The following is a 15,573-nucleotide window of genomic DNA, read 5'->3' on the forward strand; positions in this document are numbered from 1 at the left end:
TAGTTGCACATATATTTTCAGCATCAAAAGAGTTTGCTCGCATTTTCTGTCTTAGCACTTCGCAATGAATTACATCCAACAGAGCCCACAGGCGCAAAGCGCCATCTGCCGACTATATTCGAAAATGACATCTTCACAAAAGGCGCATGCTCGCTTATGTTTTCAGAGACAAACAGGAAGACATGAGAGATCGTGACTCAGGCGTGATTGCCACAAAATAATACATGTTGTAACAAAAATCTGTTATGAAACCACGAAAATCCAACTGTAGAATAATAGCTGGCTTCCTGACTGTTTTAATTGTTTTGCTTGCTGCTGTCTTACATCATTTGGAGACCTCTGAGCCGACCGCTCTTCCCAGGTACAGTACTGTAACTAACAACCATGAATTAGAAGGGAACAGGTAAAGGTCATGCTGAAAGGTAAGGCAACACAACATTTTGTTGTGGAGCCTTCTTCGGGACATCTGAAGAAGCGTTAAACCGTGTGTAATACCCAAATTACTATCGCCTAGTTTTGTTTATTGCTATCGTCCTGAACTGCTGTGTGAAATAGAATACAGTAAGAGAGGTGGCCCAATAAAAAGTGATGATATCAAGAAAGCCCACGACAACAGACACCACAGATTGCTCATCATGGGAGTCCGCCATGACGTGGATTTCGTCTTTTAGTGTCGATCGCCGAAGGGTGTGCAACGACCTATGCCTGTCTGATGAAGATTGCTCCCCATAAGGCTCGAAATGCTTATGGTTACAAAACTCTCAACTGCAACACAGTAACGCCGAACTTGTAAACATGTATCGACGTCTCGCTACCAGTGAAGTGATATTTCTAACATTATTCAGACGATTATTTGGGTCCAATACAAAAAGGAAGCGATACAGAAATGCTTCCTTTAGGTAGTACTTAACTATTTACTTTGCAGGGTGTTAATTAAATAAAGTGAAATAAAACTATTTGTCTCACACGAGCACTGTATGGTGTAAAAAATAAACGTAATGTTGTAATTGAACAACGATTGAAAAAATTGTTTTCTCACTAAAGCATTTAACTAAGATGCTAAATTAAATAGTATGCTATTCCCTATATACACCTATAGTTGCGTAAATGAGCTTTTCATATGTTGATGGGCTTCTTACTGTAAGTTTTAAGTAATTTGTTGGCATTAATTGGAACATAAGTACAATACATGTTTAGTTATTTTGTTTTCATTTCAGCAATTATAAATATTAAGTTGATGCAAATAAGAAAAAGGAGCTGGAAAACTAACAGACTAAATGCTGAGGTGGATCAGAATGTTATTTCATTTATACTACAAATTGTACATGTTTAGTTTAAATATGATATGAAACAGCACATCTTGCTACACAAAAAGGCTACTGATGAAGTCTTCCTTCTCTATTGCACGTAGAGGTTAATGTATTTAGTTCCATTTGAGTAGTGACCTTATATAAAAGCTCCTAGTATTCTGAAGCTGTTCTGCAATTCTATGTTGATGTTTGCTAATGAACACATTTACATTGATGTAAACTGACTGATGTTTATATGCAAGTGAGGCATCCAACAGTAGTGTTAACAATAAAACCACACATTACAGTAAATAGAGTGTTAATTAAGTGCCAGGATGCTGCAGTGTTAAGGAGTTTCAGTGCTGCTTGACAGGATGTAGTAACATAAGAGCACAGACAGTAAATAGGATCAGTTAGTCTCATCCTTTTGAGGTACATACTGAAGCAATGAGTTATAACTGCATTTGAATTTAACTTTATTATTGTAAGAAATATTTCCAATACAGAATGGCAGAGGACATGAAGACGCTAGAAGAGAACTTCAGACAGAAAAACAAAAGCTGTTTCATTCTTGGGGCATCGGGTGAGACTGGCAAAGTGCTGCTGAAAGAGATAGTGACCAAGCAGATCTTCTCAAAGATCACCCTGATCGGACGACGAAAACTGACTTTCGAAGACAAAGGTTACGAAAACTTAGTAAGTCAAAGAAATAATGCATGTTCAAAAAGCTGTAAATAGCATTCTCATTTGTTTCCTGCAGGGTTTTGACGAATGTCTTCATTTTGGAATATAAACGTGATGAACCGTTTTTACCTTGCTAAAAAGTCAAGTCTGAGAAAATAAATACGATTTTTGATTGGAGGTTATTTGAAAGTCAAGCAGATGTTTCGTGAGCTCAGTCCCATAACAAGTGGTCAAAAGCATATGAAGGAACCACAGATCAAACAGTATAAATAGTGTGGAGGGCTTTTTTTCCCTCAGGTTCAGGAGGTGGTAGATTTCGAGAAGCTAGATGACTATGCTGCGGCATTCCAAGGTCATGACGTTGGCTTCTGCTGCTTAGGAACAACAAAAGCCAAAGCAGGAACAGTAAGTTTTTTTTCCTTTTATGATCTTAGCAATTTAAATTACACCTCATACTGTTTTTGTTATTTTGTCTGCTCTCAAAAACTTTCCCATGGTATAGATATACCCATGAGATACTACGAAGGAGCTAAAGCTAGTGAAAACATCTATACTGTATTTGTGTTTCCTTTCGTTGGGTTATGGCCTCATTTCTCTTGTAACATCTTTGCATCTTAGAAAGATTCCCTAGAAGCTTTGTGACTTCTCTAACAGGGTGTCTGCCTGATTTTTGTTTGGTGATTATAGTTATTTGTATGGTTATTAATAAAGTAGCATTTTAGAATTTAGGCTGAATTGATTTTTTTCAACAAAAGCAGTAGGTCAATAATAAACCTATTCAGAATGTTAACAATCACTCATGCATAAAAAAACAGCTTTTAAGTCTTCGTATTCTTTTTCAAATTAAAAAAAGGAAGTAAAATAACGTGGCACAATGCAGTCAGCATCTCACGAAGTGTAGATTGATGTTTTGTTCCATAGGCATCGTTTGAATAAAAAAAACTGTGTGAAAAAAGTTTCCTTTTCAGTGCACTGCTGGCTGTTGTTAGTGCCTGGCTGTCATGGAATTAGTGTGTTATACATATTCCTGAGAAGAAGGATGTAGTGTCAGGAGCAGAATGCTTCAACTCTGAACTGGCATTGTGCAGTGGAGTCGTGAAGCGTATTAGAGCTAATGTATTTGAAGTTTAAAACTGCTGAAAATAGATTCACATACATACTCATTACCTCTTTAGAATTTTAGTGGAACACAAGACAGTCATTGTAGCTTTTTTTTCTTCTTTAACCTTTTAAAAGCTGTAGAAATGCCTGCACTCGAAAGATGTGAAATTTCTTTAGAGTGCGGAGTCTATTTGTTGCTCATAAAACAATATTTAGGTTGATGTGGGGCAGTGCGTGCGTCACCTTCCTGAATAGAGCCCATTGAGCCTGGCTGAGGGCTCTGCTGCGGGGCTATGGGGTGGTAGCGTGGGTGCTTGTGTATCGTGTAGGGGTTGTCAGTTGTTAGTAGGAGTGGTAGAAAAAGAAGCCGACGGCGTCCTCTGCTTGGGTTAGCATTGAGGTGATCTAACTGCATAATCGGATTGAAAGTGAGCCATGGTATTTATGTCAGTTCACATTTCATCAAATGGTCGCAGTGAATTAGAGTCGACAGTACAGAAGGCTAATCCAGAACTAAAGCCAAAATAATTAGGGGCTCGATTTAATCCACTCTTCATTATACAGGCCCTTGAATAACATTAAAATGAGGCAATGCTTTCACTGGCAGGGCAGCGTCGAAAATTTCGAATGCACCAATCAAGTTATGGGTACAATTCTGTCAACACTTCAGTTCTGCGGAGCTGTGGGGAATGTTTTAAAATACGTTGTGGTAACAACATGTTTGTAGTGGAAAAGTAGAAAATAATCTTGAGGTAGTAAAGAAAATAATCAGTCCAGGAGGTTCAAGCAATATTTTTGATGGAGACACTAAAGCTTTAAGAGCTTCGTCTATTCATTTGTACCTGTAACACATACTCATTCCATTTAAATCCACACTGGGCTTCAACATAATATATTGAAGGTATTTTGTCACATTTTAAGTTTAAAAATCTTCTCCATTTGCACAATTTACATCATTGTCTACTCCCATTAGTGTCTGAAGAGAAAAGATGTTGTGTAGTTGATCACAATTTCCTGTTTGTTTCTTTTAAACAGGAAGGTTTTGTACGTGTGGACCATGACTATGTTTTAAAGTCAGCAGAGCTTGCAAAGGCTGGAGGTTGCTCCCACTTTATTCTGGAGTCTTCAAAAGGAGCAGATAAAAACAGTGGTTTCCTCTACCTGAAAGTAAAGGTCTGCAACAGATATTTTTTATAAAACCTTTTGAAAAGCTGAGCATTTATTCTATTTATTTATATTTGTGGGATATGGAAAACTTTTTAAAGATCAAAGTCCTAAACCTTTCAAGATGGCTTTGGGAAATTTTGCTTTTCCTGTATAATCATTTTTCTGCTTAAGTCACAAGAGATTTTCCTAACATGCATCAATCTAGAATTACTTATCTGTAATCCTTTAGTCTAATTTTATTTTAATTATATTTTTCACTGGCCTTGAGTCCCCATCTTAACGTTTGTATTTGTATTTTTGTTTTTTAGGGCCAGGTTGAGGCTGATATTGAGGAACTTGGCTTTGATAGATATTCAGTCTTTAGACCCGCGTAAGATTTTTGACAAATTTCTATAATTTCCAAGTACAATAAAGATATTCTCCGTTAACAAATATCTTAGACTATGATAATTCTAAACAAATTAATTTAATTATACACTTCATGTATACAGTTTAGTACATTATAAGAAACTAGTCTGGTATCATATCATAAATAATGTAATTGAAAATGAGTGGCCTAATAAAATTACCTTTTGCTCAAAACTCTATCAGATTTCCATAAAATCAGCTTTAAAAAAAGCATTTTTCAGTGCATTTTAAAATTCTATAGCTTGTGCTTTACAAGACTGCACTGAACCTGAAGAGTTTCGTTACATAATATTTACTTTGTAAACTAAAGCTAGCAAGACATAATGTGAATATAAGAGGTGCATTGTTACTGTATTCATTTCTGTAATACTGAACACGGACATCCTAAGAGTGGACAATTCTTTTTTTTCTTCTTGCAGAGTTCTTCTGGTTGACCGACAGGAATCTCGACCAGCGGAGTGGTTAGCTAGGAAGTTTCTTGCTCCACTCTCCCTCGTGTTCCCCACGGCCTTGTCGATACCGGTTACAACAGTGGTCAGAGCTATGGTGGTGAACGCACTCATGGAAGGAGAGAAAAAAGTGGAAATATTGGAAAACAAAGACATCTTTAACCTGGGAAAACGGGCAGAAAAGACAGAGAAATAACACAAGGTGGAAAACCAATCCATTAGTGGTCTGTGCAACATCATGTCACACGACCTGTGATGGTAAGTGGTCAGGATGTATTTGGAATCTTTCCCACACGGCAGTGAATTCTTAGTTACTATTGCTTTTCCAGCCGGTCAGAATAAATGAAAAACGTCATTCAGAATATGAAAAGCATTTTTATTACCACCACGTTGCAGAATATTGGATTATTTTATTATGATAACGTGTTTTTATTTTTTAAGTGGGGAGTGTCAGCCATCATTAACATTTGATTAGTGTTTCAGAAGCAGCACTACCACCTTGTAGCCCGATTTCGGGGGTCTGTAGTAGGTTGGGGGGCCACTAAGGAAAACCAGGTTGCCACTGTAAGTGATTCTGGTGGAACAGTAGGGGACATGGGCACTGTGCTGTAGCAGGTGCTGTTCTCCCAGTGTCATTTCTTACTTGCCCACCAGTCTGCTGTGCAGCTATGTTGGTGCATTGATACCACAGTTGTGTGTTTAACATGGGAAACATGACAATATAAAGGTTTGGGGTTTTATATGTGCTCAGATTTATGTGTGGGGATCCAAAAATTGGTTTTGTATAACATCTGTTGGACTGTTTGAAAATGAATAAACGTGTTGTAAGACGTGTTGTATATGTGTTTTTTTTATTTGGAGGTAAATAATGTCAGCAAATTAGTCTAGTTAAAATAATGCATGTGTGTAATGCATTCTCTGGAGGTCTCTGTATCTTGGTAAAATTCCTTGTTTGTGTAATGTGTAATTTTCTGAAAATAAAGGGATTTTTTAAAACAAAATTTAGCACACATACTTGAGCAATATTAAGCCTTTTTGATCTTATGTCAGGGTTTTAAAAAAATGTTAGTCATATTACTTTATCAATGGACAATTATTGTAATTTCTTTTCACAATATTTCTTAAATGATTGTATATGATCTTATTTAATCTGAATTAGGAGTATGTATAAAAGGACATTTTGATGCGTAATACAGTGAAGAGGACCTTTTAAATTCATTTTGGTGTTCTAAATCACAACCCAAATATACATTTTGAAATAAAAAAATTACAATATGAATACAGTTAAGTGAAAGATTCATATTGGCTTTGATTCTCCATAATCATAATTATCCAGACATTTTTAGGTTTGGTGTAATTATTCTCAATTTTCAAGAGCAACTAGCACCAATATCAATAAACTATGCAATCTCACTAACATAATTAACTTACAGGTGTCCCTAAATAAATTGAAATAAAGACCAATTAAATTCTTTCATTTGCCATTCTGAGAACAATCAAATGAAACATTTCCTCCAAACATTTAAAATACACTCTCCAGACATTCACAAACTAGAGTAACTTACATGACTAAAAGGCCTCTCTACGTCTTAACCTTCTTTTTAGACTTAAAAATTATGACCATATATTTATTCACACTCCAAAACAGAATGCACATCTACTCACACCTTTCATGTTTTACAATTTGTGATTTGATATGCTCTGACTTTTTATTTGGATTGTTTTAATGCAAACCCTGCACTGTAATCTAGTGTTGTAGGCTTTGCTGGGCCAGTTGGTACAGTATACAGTATGTGACTTTTAACTCGCTTAATTACACTGTAATGCGAAATAGCACCATGACGTGTTGGTTGGCGGAACTGCAGTCAGTGAAATAAAGCTTGTGACCCGGAAGCAGCTGCTTTTGTTGGAACTTCGGAAGCATGATGGCGCATTCCATCGGTAAACACGTGAAATTGTTACACACTTCAAAATATACATTTTTCTTGCTAACAACTGTAGTAGTTTATGGCGAACATGTAACACGCAAACAGACTCATACTGTAACCTGGATAGAAATTACTTTTGAAAATGTATTTCTCTCGTTTAGGCACGCTTATACTTGCATGCTGCAAAAAAACAGGGAAGATTTATATAAAGAAAGATGGATCCAAACAAAAAAAGGGACTAAGTACTCGATGCTATTGTATACTTAAAGGAAGAGCGTTCTTTGTTTAATGGTCGTTATGGAAAGTAGAGGCACTGCTAAGAATGGAAATGCAGTAGGTTGGATCCTAAATGTGGCGAACTTAATATTGCTATCGTTTGTTCTGTTTTTGATATTGCGATGTTTTTAAGGTGAAAATGAAGAAGCTTTTGAGGAGATGCCAGAACTGTCGGATAGTGAAGACGAGGATGCGTGGGAAGATGAAGTTGCCGAAAACGAAATAAAAGTCAACTGTTTGTTTTGTGACAGGTGAAATGTACTTCTCTATCTATCTCTTCTATGCAGGTGAAACTTTTTTTTTAATTGTAAGTTCTAAAAATGCATATAAACAGCGGGGAAGTAATTGTTTTTAAACACAGCTTCATTTAGAAATGTCAGTACATACGTTTTGCTTTACTTACATGTTAAAAATGAACGACTCCAACTTTAGAGGAAGAATATGAAACCTCTTGTTTGAAAACAATAATGCGTTTCAAGACGATACACAGTAAGATTTGAATTCACTTTGCTTTTTTTTATTCAAGTATGAAGAACTAAACGGAAGAAGGTACAATTAGTAATATAGCTAAAAGGTCATTTTTAATATGTAGTTGATTAGCTTACACCTGTACATGGGTTCACTGCCTTTTTCTTTAACATTTTTGTCACTGTTTTCAAATGTAAATTTTTAAAACGTGTTTTCCTTGTTTTAATTAGGTTGTTAAATTCTGTCCAAGATGCTTTCTCCCACTGTAAACTGGAACACCATTTTGACATTGTCTCAGCAGTGCAGAAACACAGTAAGTGATCAATGATATAAATGTACTCCTGCAAATTTGTTTGTAACCATCAATGTTAGGTCACATTTATTGTATTTAAATATGTCTTTATAATGTGGTATGAATGAATTTGGTTTAAATTAACTTGAAGTATTTTGTCCTTTACAGAACTAGATGACTATGGCTATATTAAGTTTATAAACTACATTAGATCGATGGTAAGTGTATGGGACTGTTAAAATTTACTTCGTTTTTATATTGTATATATTTTGTATAGGTGTATGGTTATGACAATGCTTTTGCCATTTAGGGTTTTAACAGTACTGTAAGTGCATTTTTAAAGAGAACACAGTTTACTGCTATTAACATTCTTTAAGATCATTATAATGGACTTGGTTTGTGTTCTGTAGCTCTGTTTTGTGTTATTGTATTATCATGATGAAATTATGTAGGATCTGTTAAAAAGAGAAGTTGTATTCAGCATCATTTGTCAAGAGAAGGACTCCTGTAAATATGACTCGTGGTATTTATTTTATTTTGATTTGTAGAAATGCACCCCAGAGAGTATAATGTCAGTCTGTGATGCTGCTCCATGGAACAGCGATGAATTCATGAAACCAGCTTTGCAGGATGATCTACTCCTCCAGATTGGTATGCATTTATATGTTTGTTGATGCTTTTTCACTCACACATCTGTACTCCTTCTTGCTAGTTTTGATACAGTACTCGTAACATGCCCACAAAATAATTAAGATTTAGCGTTCTTGCTATGTTTCTTGAAATATTTCTTTTTAATTTGTGTATGATGCGAGAGAGAATGCTCATCAGAGACCCCTTAGCCATTCATTAACCACTTACAGGGGTAATCCTCTTAAGAAGTCTTGTTTTTTTCTTGACTAGTGTTTGAAAACACATTTTATGATAAATTATTTGTTTCTGGAATGCATGATCTGTTTTGAGAATGTTTAGACAAGTAGAAGAAATGGCAAAGGAAGTACTTTCATTATCCTCTAATAAGAAGTTCCATAATATAGTGAAAAGGTGAACATAATCTGTGTACAGTGTCTTCATGATGTCTGATTAACTTAACAGATGGATTGGTCGTAAACCATGTCAGTGTCGGAGTTTCTCTCTTTTGCTGCACACTATGGATGGGAGTGATTTGCACATGAAAAGTAGCCAAATGAAAGAATCCTCTCTGTTACCTTTTAAAGGGGTGGAGTTCTGCCTGTCCAACTGAGATCAGAATTGCTTCTTGTCTTTTCCTTCTGAACCAGATGTTGAAGAACTCTGGGATGGGCAGCGGATGGCAGCTGACCAGCCTGACCAGCTGGCAGAGGGGAGTCGGACACAGGCAGCTCTCCTGCAGCGGGCTCAGAGGGCTGAGGAGAACTCCTGGCGGGCTGAGGAAGCTCTGGCCAGAGCTTTGGAAGACCTGCACAAGTTAAAGTCAGTTTTATTCTTTCACCAGTCCCTTTTATTTCTCTGCACTCTTGTATTTTCACAATCACACAGTTTTACTAAGCCTGTTAATTGTTTTAATCAATTAGACCAGGGCCTTCAGTTTTGGTTAGTGTTCTGGTATTAGGTTTGAAGTTGAGGTGATATTATTTCCCTCAGCTCAGGATTTAGACCTTTTGACTGCATGAAACTCACTATCACATGTTCCAGATGTTTCTTAATCCCGTTGAGAGTTAACGGCTTCTGAGGTTTTCTATTGAGACGGAAGCCAAAGAAAAATGTTTAGTGATTCTAGAAAATGCAGTCCATTTGCAGACTGAGATAAAATCTGGTTCTTCAAAGAGTATATGTATAAGCTTTTACAATTTACAATTCAGTGTTAATTTTTCCAAACCTTATAATTGTGTATTTGATATAATTGGACAGTACAAAGCAACAGAAATGTAGAAAATGTTAAAATCATTTTAGGTCTTGAATAACTTATGTTGTGTTATGAACACACATCTATATGTGAGCAATTATATATATGTGGTGTGTTAAGCGGTATCCCCTTGGGATGTTAATACTGAGATCCCTAGGCTGTTTGCTTTTCCTTCTGCCACCAGCAGAGGGATCTCAAGCTCATTAATGAATGGGCAGAAAAGATGGAGGAAAAATTCCACTGCAGCAGAGTTGTTCCTTTTCATGGTCCAGTTCTTCTGCCTCAAGGATGTGTTTGAAATTGATTACAGACAATTTGCTCAGAATTTGGTGATGAACGCAGATGTCAGAACGGGTGTCTCGGCTGCCGGTGCCATAGCTGAGCTGCGAGAAGACGAGGATGAGGCGTACTTTACCTCCTACGGGCACTATGGGATCCATGAGGAGATGCTAAAGGTGGGGGACTTTGTGCACAAAGCACTGCAGTAAATAAAAATGCTGGGAGCAAGTGAGGGAGAACAGAGTTGTGGATCACTGTTTCGTGGTTCGATGTCCTCATTAATTTTTCCCGCGGCTACAAAGGCGCAGTTTGCCCGCTCTTTGTGGGCGTTTTGATGCGCCGCAGTGCCGGATCTCTGTTGGTTTAGAATTCATCCTGTCTTGTGTCCAGTGCTGCATAAAACCAACATACGCAAGGAGCTTCACACCCTAATGCGCATCATCCAAAAGTGAAACGTCAATGTTTTACGAGCTCCCATAAACCAGCGTCCCGTGACGCAGTGTATGTGGGAAATACTGCATTTTTAACCCTTCTGTCCCTAGTCTTTCGCTTTGTAGTGGCATAAAGCAGTTTCCTTTTAATTAAAATAGGGGGAAAACATTTTTCTCAGTTTTCGGTTATTTTTCTTTCAAATTATCACTGCTTCTTATATTTCTCAGGCCTTGCGTCTAACCTCAAAATAAAGTTTGCAGAGGTGCAGTTCCTTTACATTTCTCAGGAATTTCCACTTGAAAGCAGAGTTTTGCTTTGCTTTGATTTACAAAAGCTAAAAAATAAATTGCAATCCGATTATAAAGTAGATATCTTTATTTCATGAGGAACTTGAATCTGCAGTTTTTTTAACTGTGTGGGCTTTTCTGTGTTCAAGTGATGTGTGCAGTACTTTAATGCAACATTGTTTTTAATTAGTTGCATTAAACGTAGATGCTGTCCTGTGAAAAATGTCTGCTAATTTAATTGCCAGTTCTGCAGATGTAATTGCAGTTCTTTAAGGACTCGTGATATAGCAAGTAAAAATATTCATTAGAGCAATCAAGAAAGCTGGTGCAGTTATAAAGAAAGGGATTTACTTGCAGGAGAACAATTGATAATGGCTTGTATTTAAAAGCCTTTTGGTGCACAGCTGTGTTGGTCAGACATTGTGCTGGACTCTGTGTTTGCTGTAGGTGCACCTTTGGTGTAAAATTGCTTGGAGCAGTTTTGCAGCTGTTTTTCAGTTTTTCTAAAAGCAAGAGTTGGGGAAATATCTTTTACCATTAATACAAAGGTAAAAGGTATGAGTATTTGTGGTGTAGGTAATAGAACTACAAAAAATGTATGTGTCTAAGGATTGCTTATTTCATCAGTTACAGTGATGTCTTTCATAGCTTTCTGCTCATTCTATGTTGCTTCAGTTTTGCGTCATTATAAATATTAATGTTGCAGTAGTTCTATGAAAAATCTGCAAAATATTGAAGAGTATGTTGGCTTTGGTACATTAACTTGTAAGAAGTTTTAATCCATTTGCTGCATTTTGTGATGTAAATTGGAGGTTTTATACAGTACGTTACTGTGTACATTTTACTTTTATTGCGCTGCATTTATAGAAAAGCGCATAAGAGAAAAAACAGAAAAAATTAATATCAATGTTAAAAAAGGGGTCATTGAAGAACAGAAGAGTAAATTTGTAGATTTCTATAAATCCTCAGCACACACTCTTTCTGTTGTTTATGCTGAGTTGATAAAGCGGAATTGCAGTCCCAATTTCTCGAACCGGTTATTAAATCTCGGTAGCCAAATAAATTAATTGGCGGTATAGGAAAAAAAAAATCAAATTAAGCTCAAAATTGTGAACTATGTGAAAGTATCTTACGTCGACATGATGTCGCAAACACCTACTCTCGCCATGGGTGAGAGAGTTCCCACAAATTATGACACGATGTGGCCCTTCCTGCTCGCTAGTCACTGTAATGGCTGATGTGATGTGATGTGATGTACAAGCGAACAAATACAGGTTGTGTAGCAGTCATTTCACTGCAGAAATGTTTCAGCGTGATCTGTATGCAGAGTTAACAAGTAGTATCTGTTGGCAAAACTCTCTTGGAAGTTGAGAGTAATATTTCTATTCCATTAAAAGAGATGTTTTCACAAGCCTGCTTGTTTACAATGAAATAGTGCTGCTTAACGTCACCAGAATTTTTTTGCAGAATATGGCACTGCTCATACTGGGAAAATTAGTCTATTTTGTGATGTAAATTGGAGGTTTTATACAGTACGTTACTGTGTACATTTTACTTTTATTGTGGTTTGAAATGTACTCATCAATGCTGATTCTTTCTAACCCTGCAATATAAAAATAGTGTTGCAGTGCCCCTTTAATTCATATATTTAGCTCGTTGCTGATTAGTGATAAAAATGTTGAGCTACATGTAATAATGGTAGAAGCTTAGAAGCTTATTTTTTATTTCTAGCTCTATAATAAAGTGACATCCATGTCTTATTGTTGCAGGCTGGATTCTTTTTGAAAAATCAATGTTCTCTTGTTGTTTGTGAGATGTTATTTATTTTTATGCAGCCAAGTTTTATAAGCTAAAATATCTGAAAGGAATAAAAAATAATTTATTTGAAACACCAATATGATTCATGAATTTCTGTCTGTAGGCTTCTTTGGAAGGCTTTAGGTAGCACATTTATTGTAAAGCATAAAGGTGTTGACAAAAGTGTTCATGTGCTAATATTTTGTACAATGCATGGGTTTTTACATTTTTAACCTGTTTTTTTATTCTGCTAGATAATTTGCTACAAGACAAAATTTTAATAAGCAGTCCTGCTTTTTTTGTTTGTAATGATATATGCAGGACAAAGTACGGACAGAAAGCTACAGGGACTTCATGTGCCTCAATCCAGATGTCTTCAAGGACAAGGTAAGTGGGGCAGGCTGGTCTTATTAGGGGTTTTGCAGTATTATTATACAGTGAGAGCCCTCCTGGGTTAGCTATCTCTGGGAGAGAAGTACCACAGACAGGAGCTGATTTAATGTACCTTAGTGTTATTGCACATGAGAGTGTTATTTAGTTTGTGAAGACTGCAGAGCACTGATAACAGAAATACAGATCAGTGTTGTCATTACACTTGGTACTGTCTGACATCATGGCCATTAGTTATGTTGACACCGGCTACCTAACTGTTTTAGACTTAAGAGTCTGATTTTGAACATGTTGGACTGAAAAAGTGTGGATCACCCGACCATCTAAGTTCTGTGAGCATTCATATGAATTTGGTGAAACCTTACAATCTCTAATTGTAAATCACAATTGAGATGTTGTACTTGATTTGAGAACCAATAAGGGCCCGCAAGGGTTGCTGTTGCTGTTCACTAAAGTGTGATGGAACGTGGGCCAAAGATCTCTGAACTACAGTCTCGGCTTGTCCTTGTTCTAGATTTACACCTTTTAATGACCCATTTTCAGAAGCCTGCATGTTTCTTGTGGGGGCCTGTTTGTACCTTTTATGTGACAGTACAGTATGTTTTTTTGTGATTAATCACTTGAATTATATTTTACTGTACTTTGTGCATATGTTGGTGGCAGTGTTGCACAAGTGGAGGAAAAATCTGGTGATGTGCTTATTGGTAGAAACAATTATATTATGGATTTAATTAGAGAAGCATGATCTGCCAATGTATTATCTGTTGTTTCTCATTGGTGGTGTGTATGCATTTTAAATAAAAAATGACTTCTGTAAGCGCATTCAGTACTTCTAAAATGAATGCTCTCCAGATGTTCCCAGATTCTTATCGTCTTTTTTGCTGACCTGCAGGTAGTTTTGGATGTTGGCTGTGGCACCGGTATTCTTTCAATGTTTGCAGCGAGAGCAGGAGCCAAAAAGGTGATAGGAGTGGACCAGTCTGAGATCATCTATCAGGCTATGGACATTGTGAGGTGAGGAGCTTTGATGTTTATTAGACCTGTTACCTTCTCTTGCATTCTTTAAATTGATAGTAGAATGTAGTCGGAGTTTGTAGTATTCTGTGCCTCTTAGTTTGGCTTTTATTAGTACTTGGGTTTCATGTTCAAGGTGTTAGGAAAAGGTTGACCAGTTGTAATGCAGTGCATTCTCAAAAAACAAGTTAACAGCTGTGTTGGGTAGATACCCGTCAACACAAAAAGGTGAGCTGAGACATGAAGGTTATAAAAAATTGGATTTTCAAAACTAGATAAAGTGTTTAAAAATGATTTTTACTAGCTGATTGTCTGCTCCTCATTTGATCTTTAATATATCAATATAATATAATACCCCACACTACAAATGCAACCTTTTAGGGGTGAGGTGGCTCATGCAATAAAATAGATTAACTTCTCTGCCTCTGTGTCTCTTTCAGTGATGTGCTATTTCGTTCACATTACACACTTACTGCACCCAGACCACAAGAGCAGGGATCAGGCTCTTTTCTGCTGCCTGGGTCTGTTTGCTCGAGTGATGTTTAGCCTTGTCCCCCCACATGGGAGTTTTTTTTCTACCCATGCCAATGGACCTTTTAGCTTGACTGCTTGAGCCCCCCCTCCCCCCCCACCTTGTGTAGTGTCACAGATTTGCTCTGTGTTCTTCATCTTCATCACAGCTCCATAACCCAGCTGTAAGAAAACGTCTGAAGGTATATTATGCTATATAATACGCTGCAGTCTAGCTGACCTTTCAACCTTTATTTATTTCGGATGGTTGACCACCATGAAGTCTGTGTCAGTTTACATGGTCCTAGAATTTAAAGGCACGCTAGCTAAAGTTCATCTTTCCACCCTTGATGCTGCTAATACAAGTTGATACGCATGCTAGCACAGTCCCCGTCAGTGTGTACCGTAGTGCAGTCCCCTGCAGACAGCCTGCTGTAGGCAGATCGACTGCTGAAAACCTCAGGAAGGCCAGCAGTGCACCTTAGCTCATTTGCAGTCATACTGTTTGGCCCTATCGTAAAGCTTTGTGAAAACAGAGGTTATGATATTATTTTTATTGGAGTGAATAACACAGTGATTTTATTTACAACAGAGTTATAAAAATCAGATACTGGACAGTTCTGTTCATTCTAGACCGTTTTTGTGTATATCCAGTTCCTGTTTGATTGCTATACTAATTAATTCATTTCCATAATCAAGAAAGCTGGTTGTAACAGAGACTATACTTTTAAATGGAGTCCAGATATGAAAAGAGGTCATTTAGCCCATTCAGCTCATTTTGTTGCGAGAAGCTGATCGAGCCAAGGATGTTGTCCAGCTGTTTCTTGACGGAAGCCAGAATATCAGTGTGGTCAGGTAGTGGGAGTATGGAACAAACAACACTTTATGGAAAGATCCCTTTTACAGTACTATTTCACTGC

The 15,573-nt window shown here is 37.0% G+C and overlaps 2 protein-coding genes across 4 annotated transcripts in view; both read left to right on the forward strand.

Moving 5' to 3' along the window:
- Nucleotides 1–140: 140 nt before the first annotated feature.
- On the forward strand, nt 141–5,937 carry htatip2 (HIV-1 Tat interactive protein 2). 2 transcript variants are annotated; one of them, XM_088934517.1, is made up of 6 exons: nt 141–361; nt 1,796–1,985; nt 2,271–2,378; nt 4,110–4,247; nt 4,550–4,611; nt 5,069–5,937. In XM_088934517.1, exons 1-6 carry the CDS (start codon nt 246–248, stop codon nt 5,292–5,294), a joined length of 840 nt encoding a protein of 279 aa, XP_088790643.1. In that variant the 5' UTR covers nt 141–245; the 3' UTR covers nt 5,295–5,937. The 2 variants fall into 2 exon arrangements, with proteins under 2 accessions (XP_088790643.1, XP_088790644.1); XM_088934518.1 differs by having other exon boundaries at nt 157–361; nt 1,779–1,985.
- Nucleotides 5,938–7,003: 1,066 nt separating this feature from the next.
- prmt3 (protein arginine methyltransferase 3) overlaps nt 7,004–15,573 on the forward strand; it is a 44,527-nt gene continuing 35,957 nt past the window's right edge. For both annotated transcript variants that reach the window (XM_088934519.1, XM_088934520.1), the window contains exons 1-9: nt 7,004–7,039; nt 7,436–7,553; nt 8,001–8,083; nt 8,231–8,280; nt 8,611–8,713; nt 9,340–9,511; nt 10,255–10,399; nt 13,061–13,126; nt 14,022–14,143. In XM_088934519.1, the coding sequence (XP_088790645.1) occupies nt 7,021–7,039; nt 7,436–7,553; nt 8,001–8,083; nt 8,231–8,280; nt 8,611–8,713; nt 9,340–9,511; nt 10,255–10,399; nt 13,061–13,126; nt 14,022–14,143 (878 nt within the window). In that variant the 5' untranslated portion in view covers nt 7,004–7,020. The remainder of the gene's footprint in view (nt 7,040–7,435; nt 7,554–8,000; nt 8,084–8,230; nt 8,281–8,610; nt 8,714–9,339; nt 9,512–10,254; nt 10,400–13,060; nt 13,127–14,021; nt 14,144–15,573) is intronic.

This window comes from Atractosteus spatula, chromosome 16 (genome assembly GCF_055471065.1).
Source record: "Atractosteus spatula isolate fAtrSpa1 chromosome 16, fAtrSpa1.hap1, whole genome shotgun sequence".
Taxonomy (NCBI): Eukaryota; Metazoa; Chordata; class Actinopteri; order Semionotiformes; family Lepisosteidae; genus Atractosteus; species Atractosteus spatula.

Excerpts from the sequence above, each read along its gene's own strand:
- htatip2 (XM_088934517.1), top strand. The coding sequence starts at position 246 with ATGAAACCACGAAAATCCAACTGTAGAATAATAGCTGGCTTCCTGACT. Across the intron at positions 2,379-4,109 it reads CAAAAGCCAAAGCAGGAACA|GAAGGTTTTGTACGTGTGGA; the intron begins GTAAGTTTTTTT and ends TCTTTTAAACAG. Across the intron at positions 4,248-4,549 it reads TCCTCTACCTGAAAGTAAAG|GGCCAGGTTGAGGCTGATAT; the intron begins GTCTGCAACAGA and ends TTTGTTTTTTAG.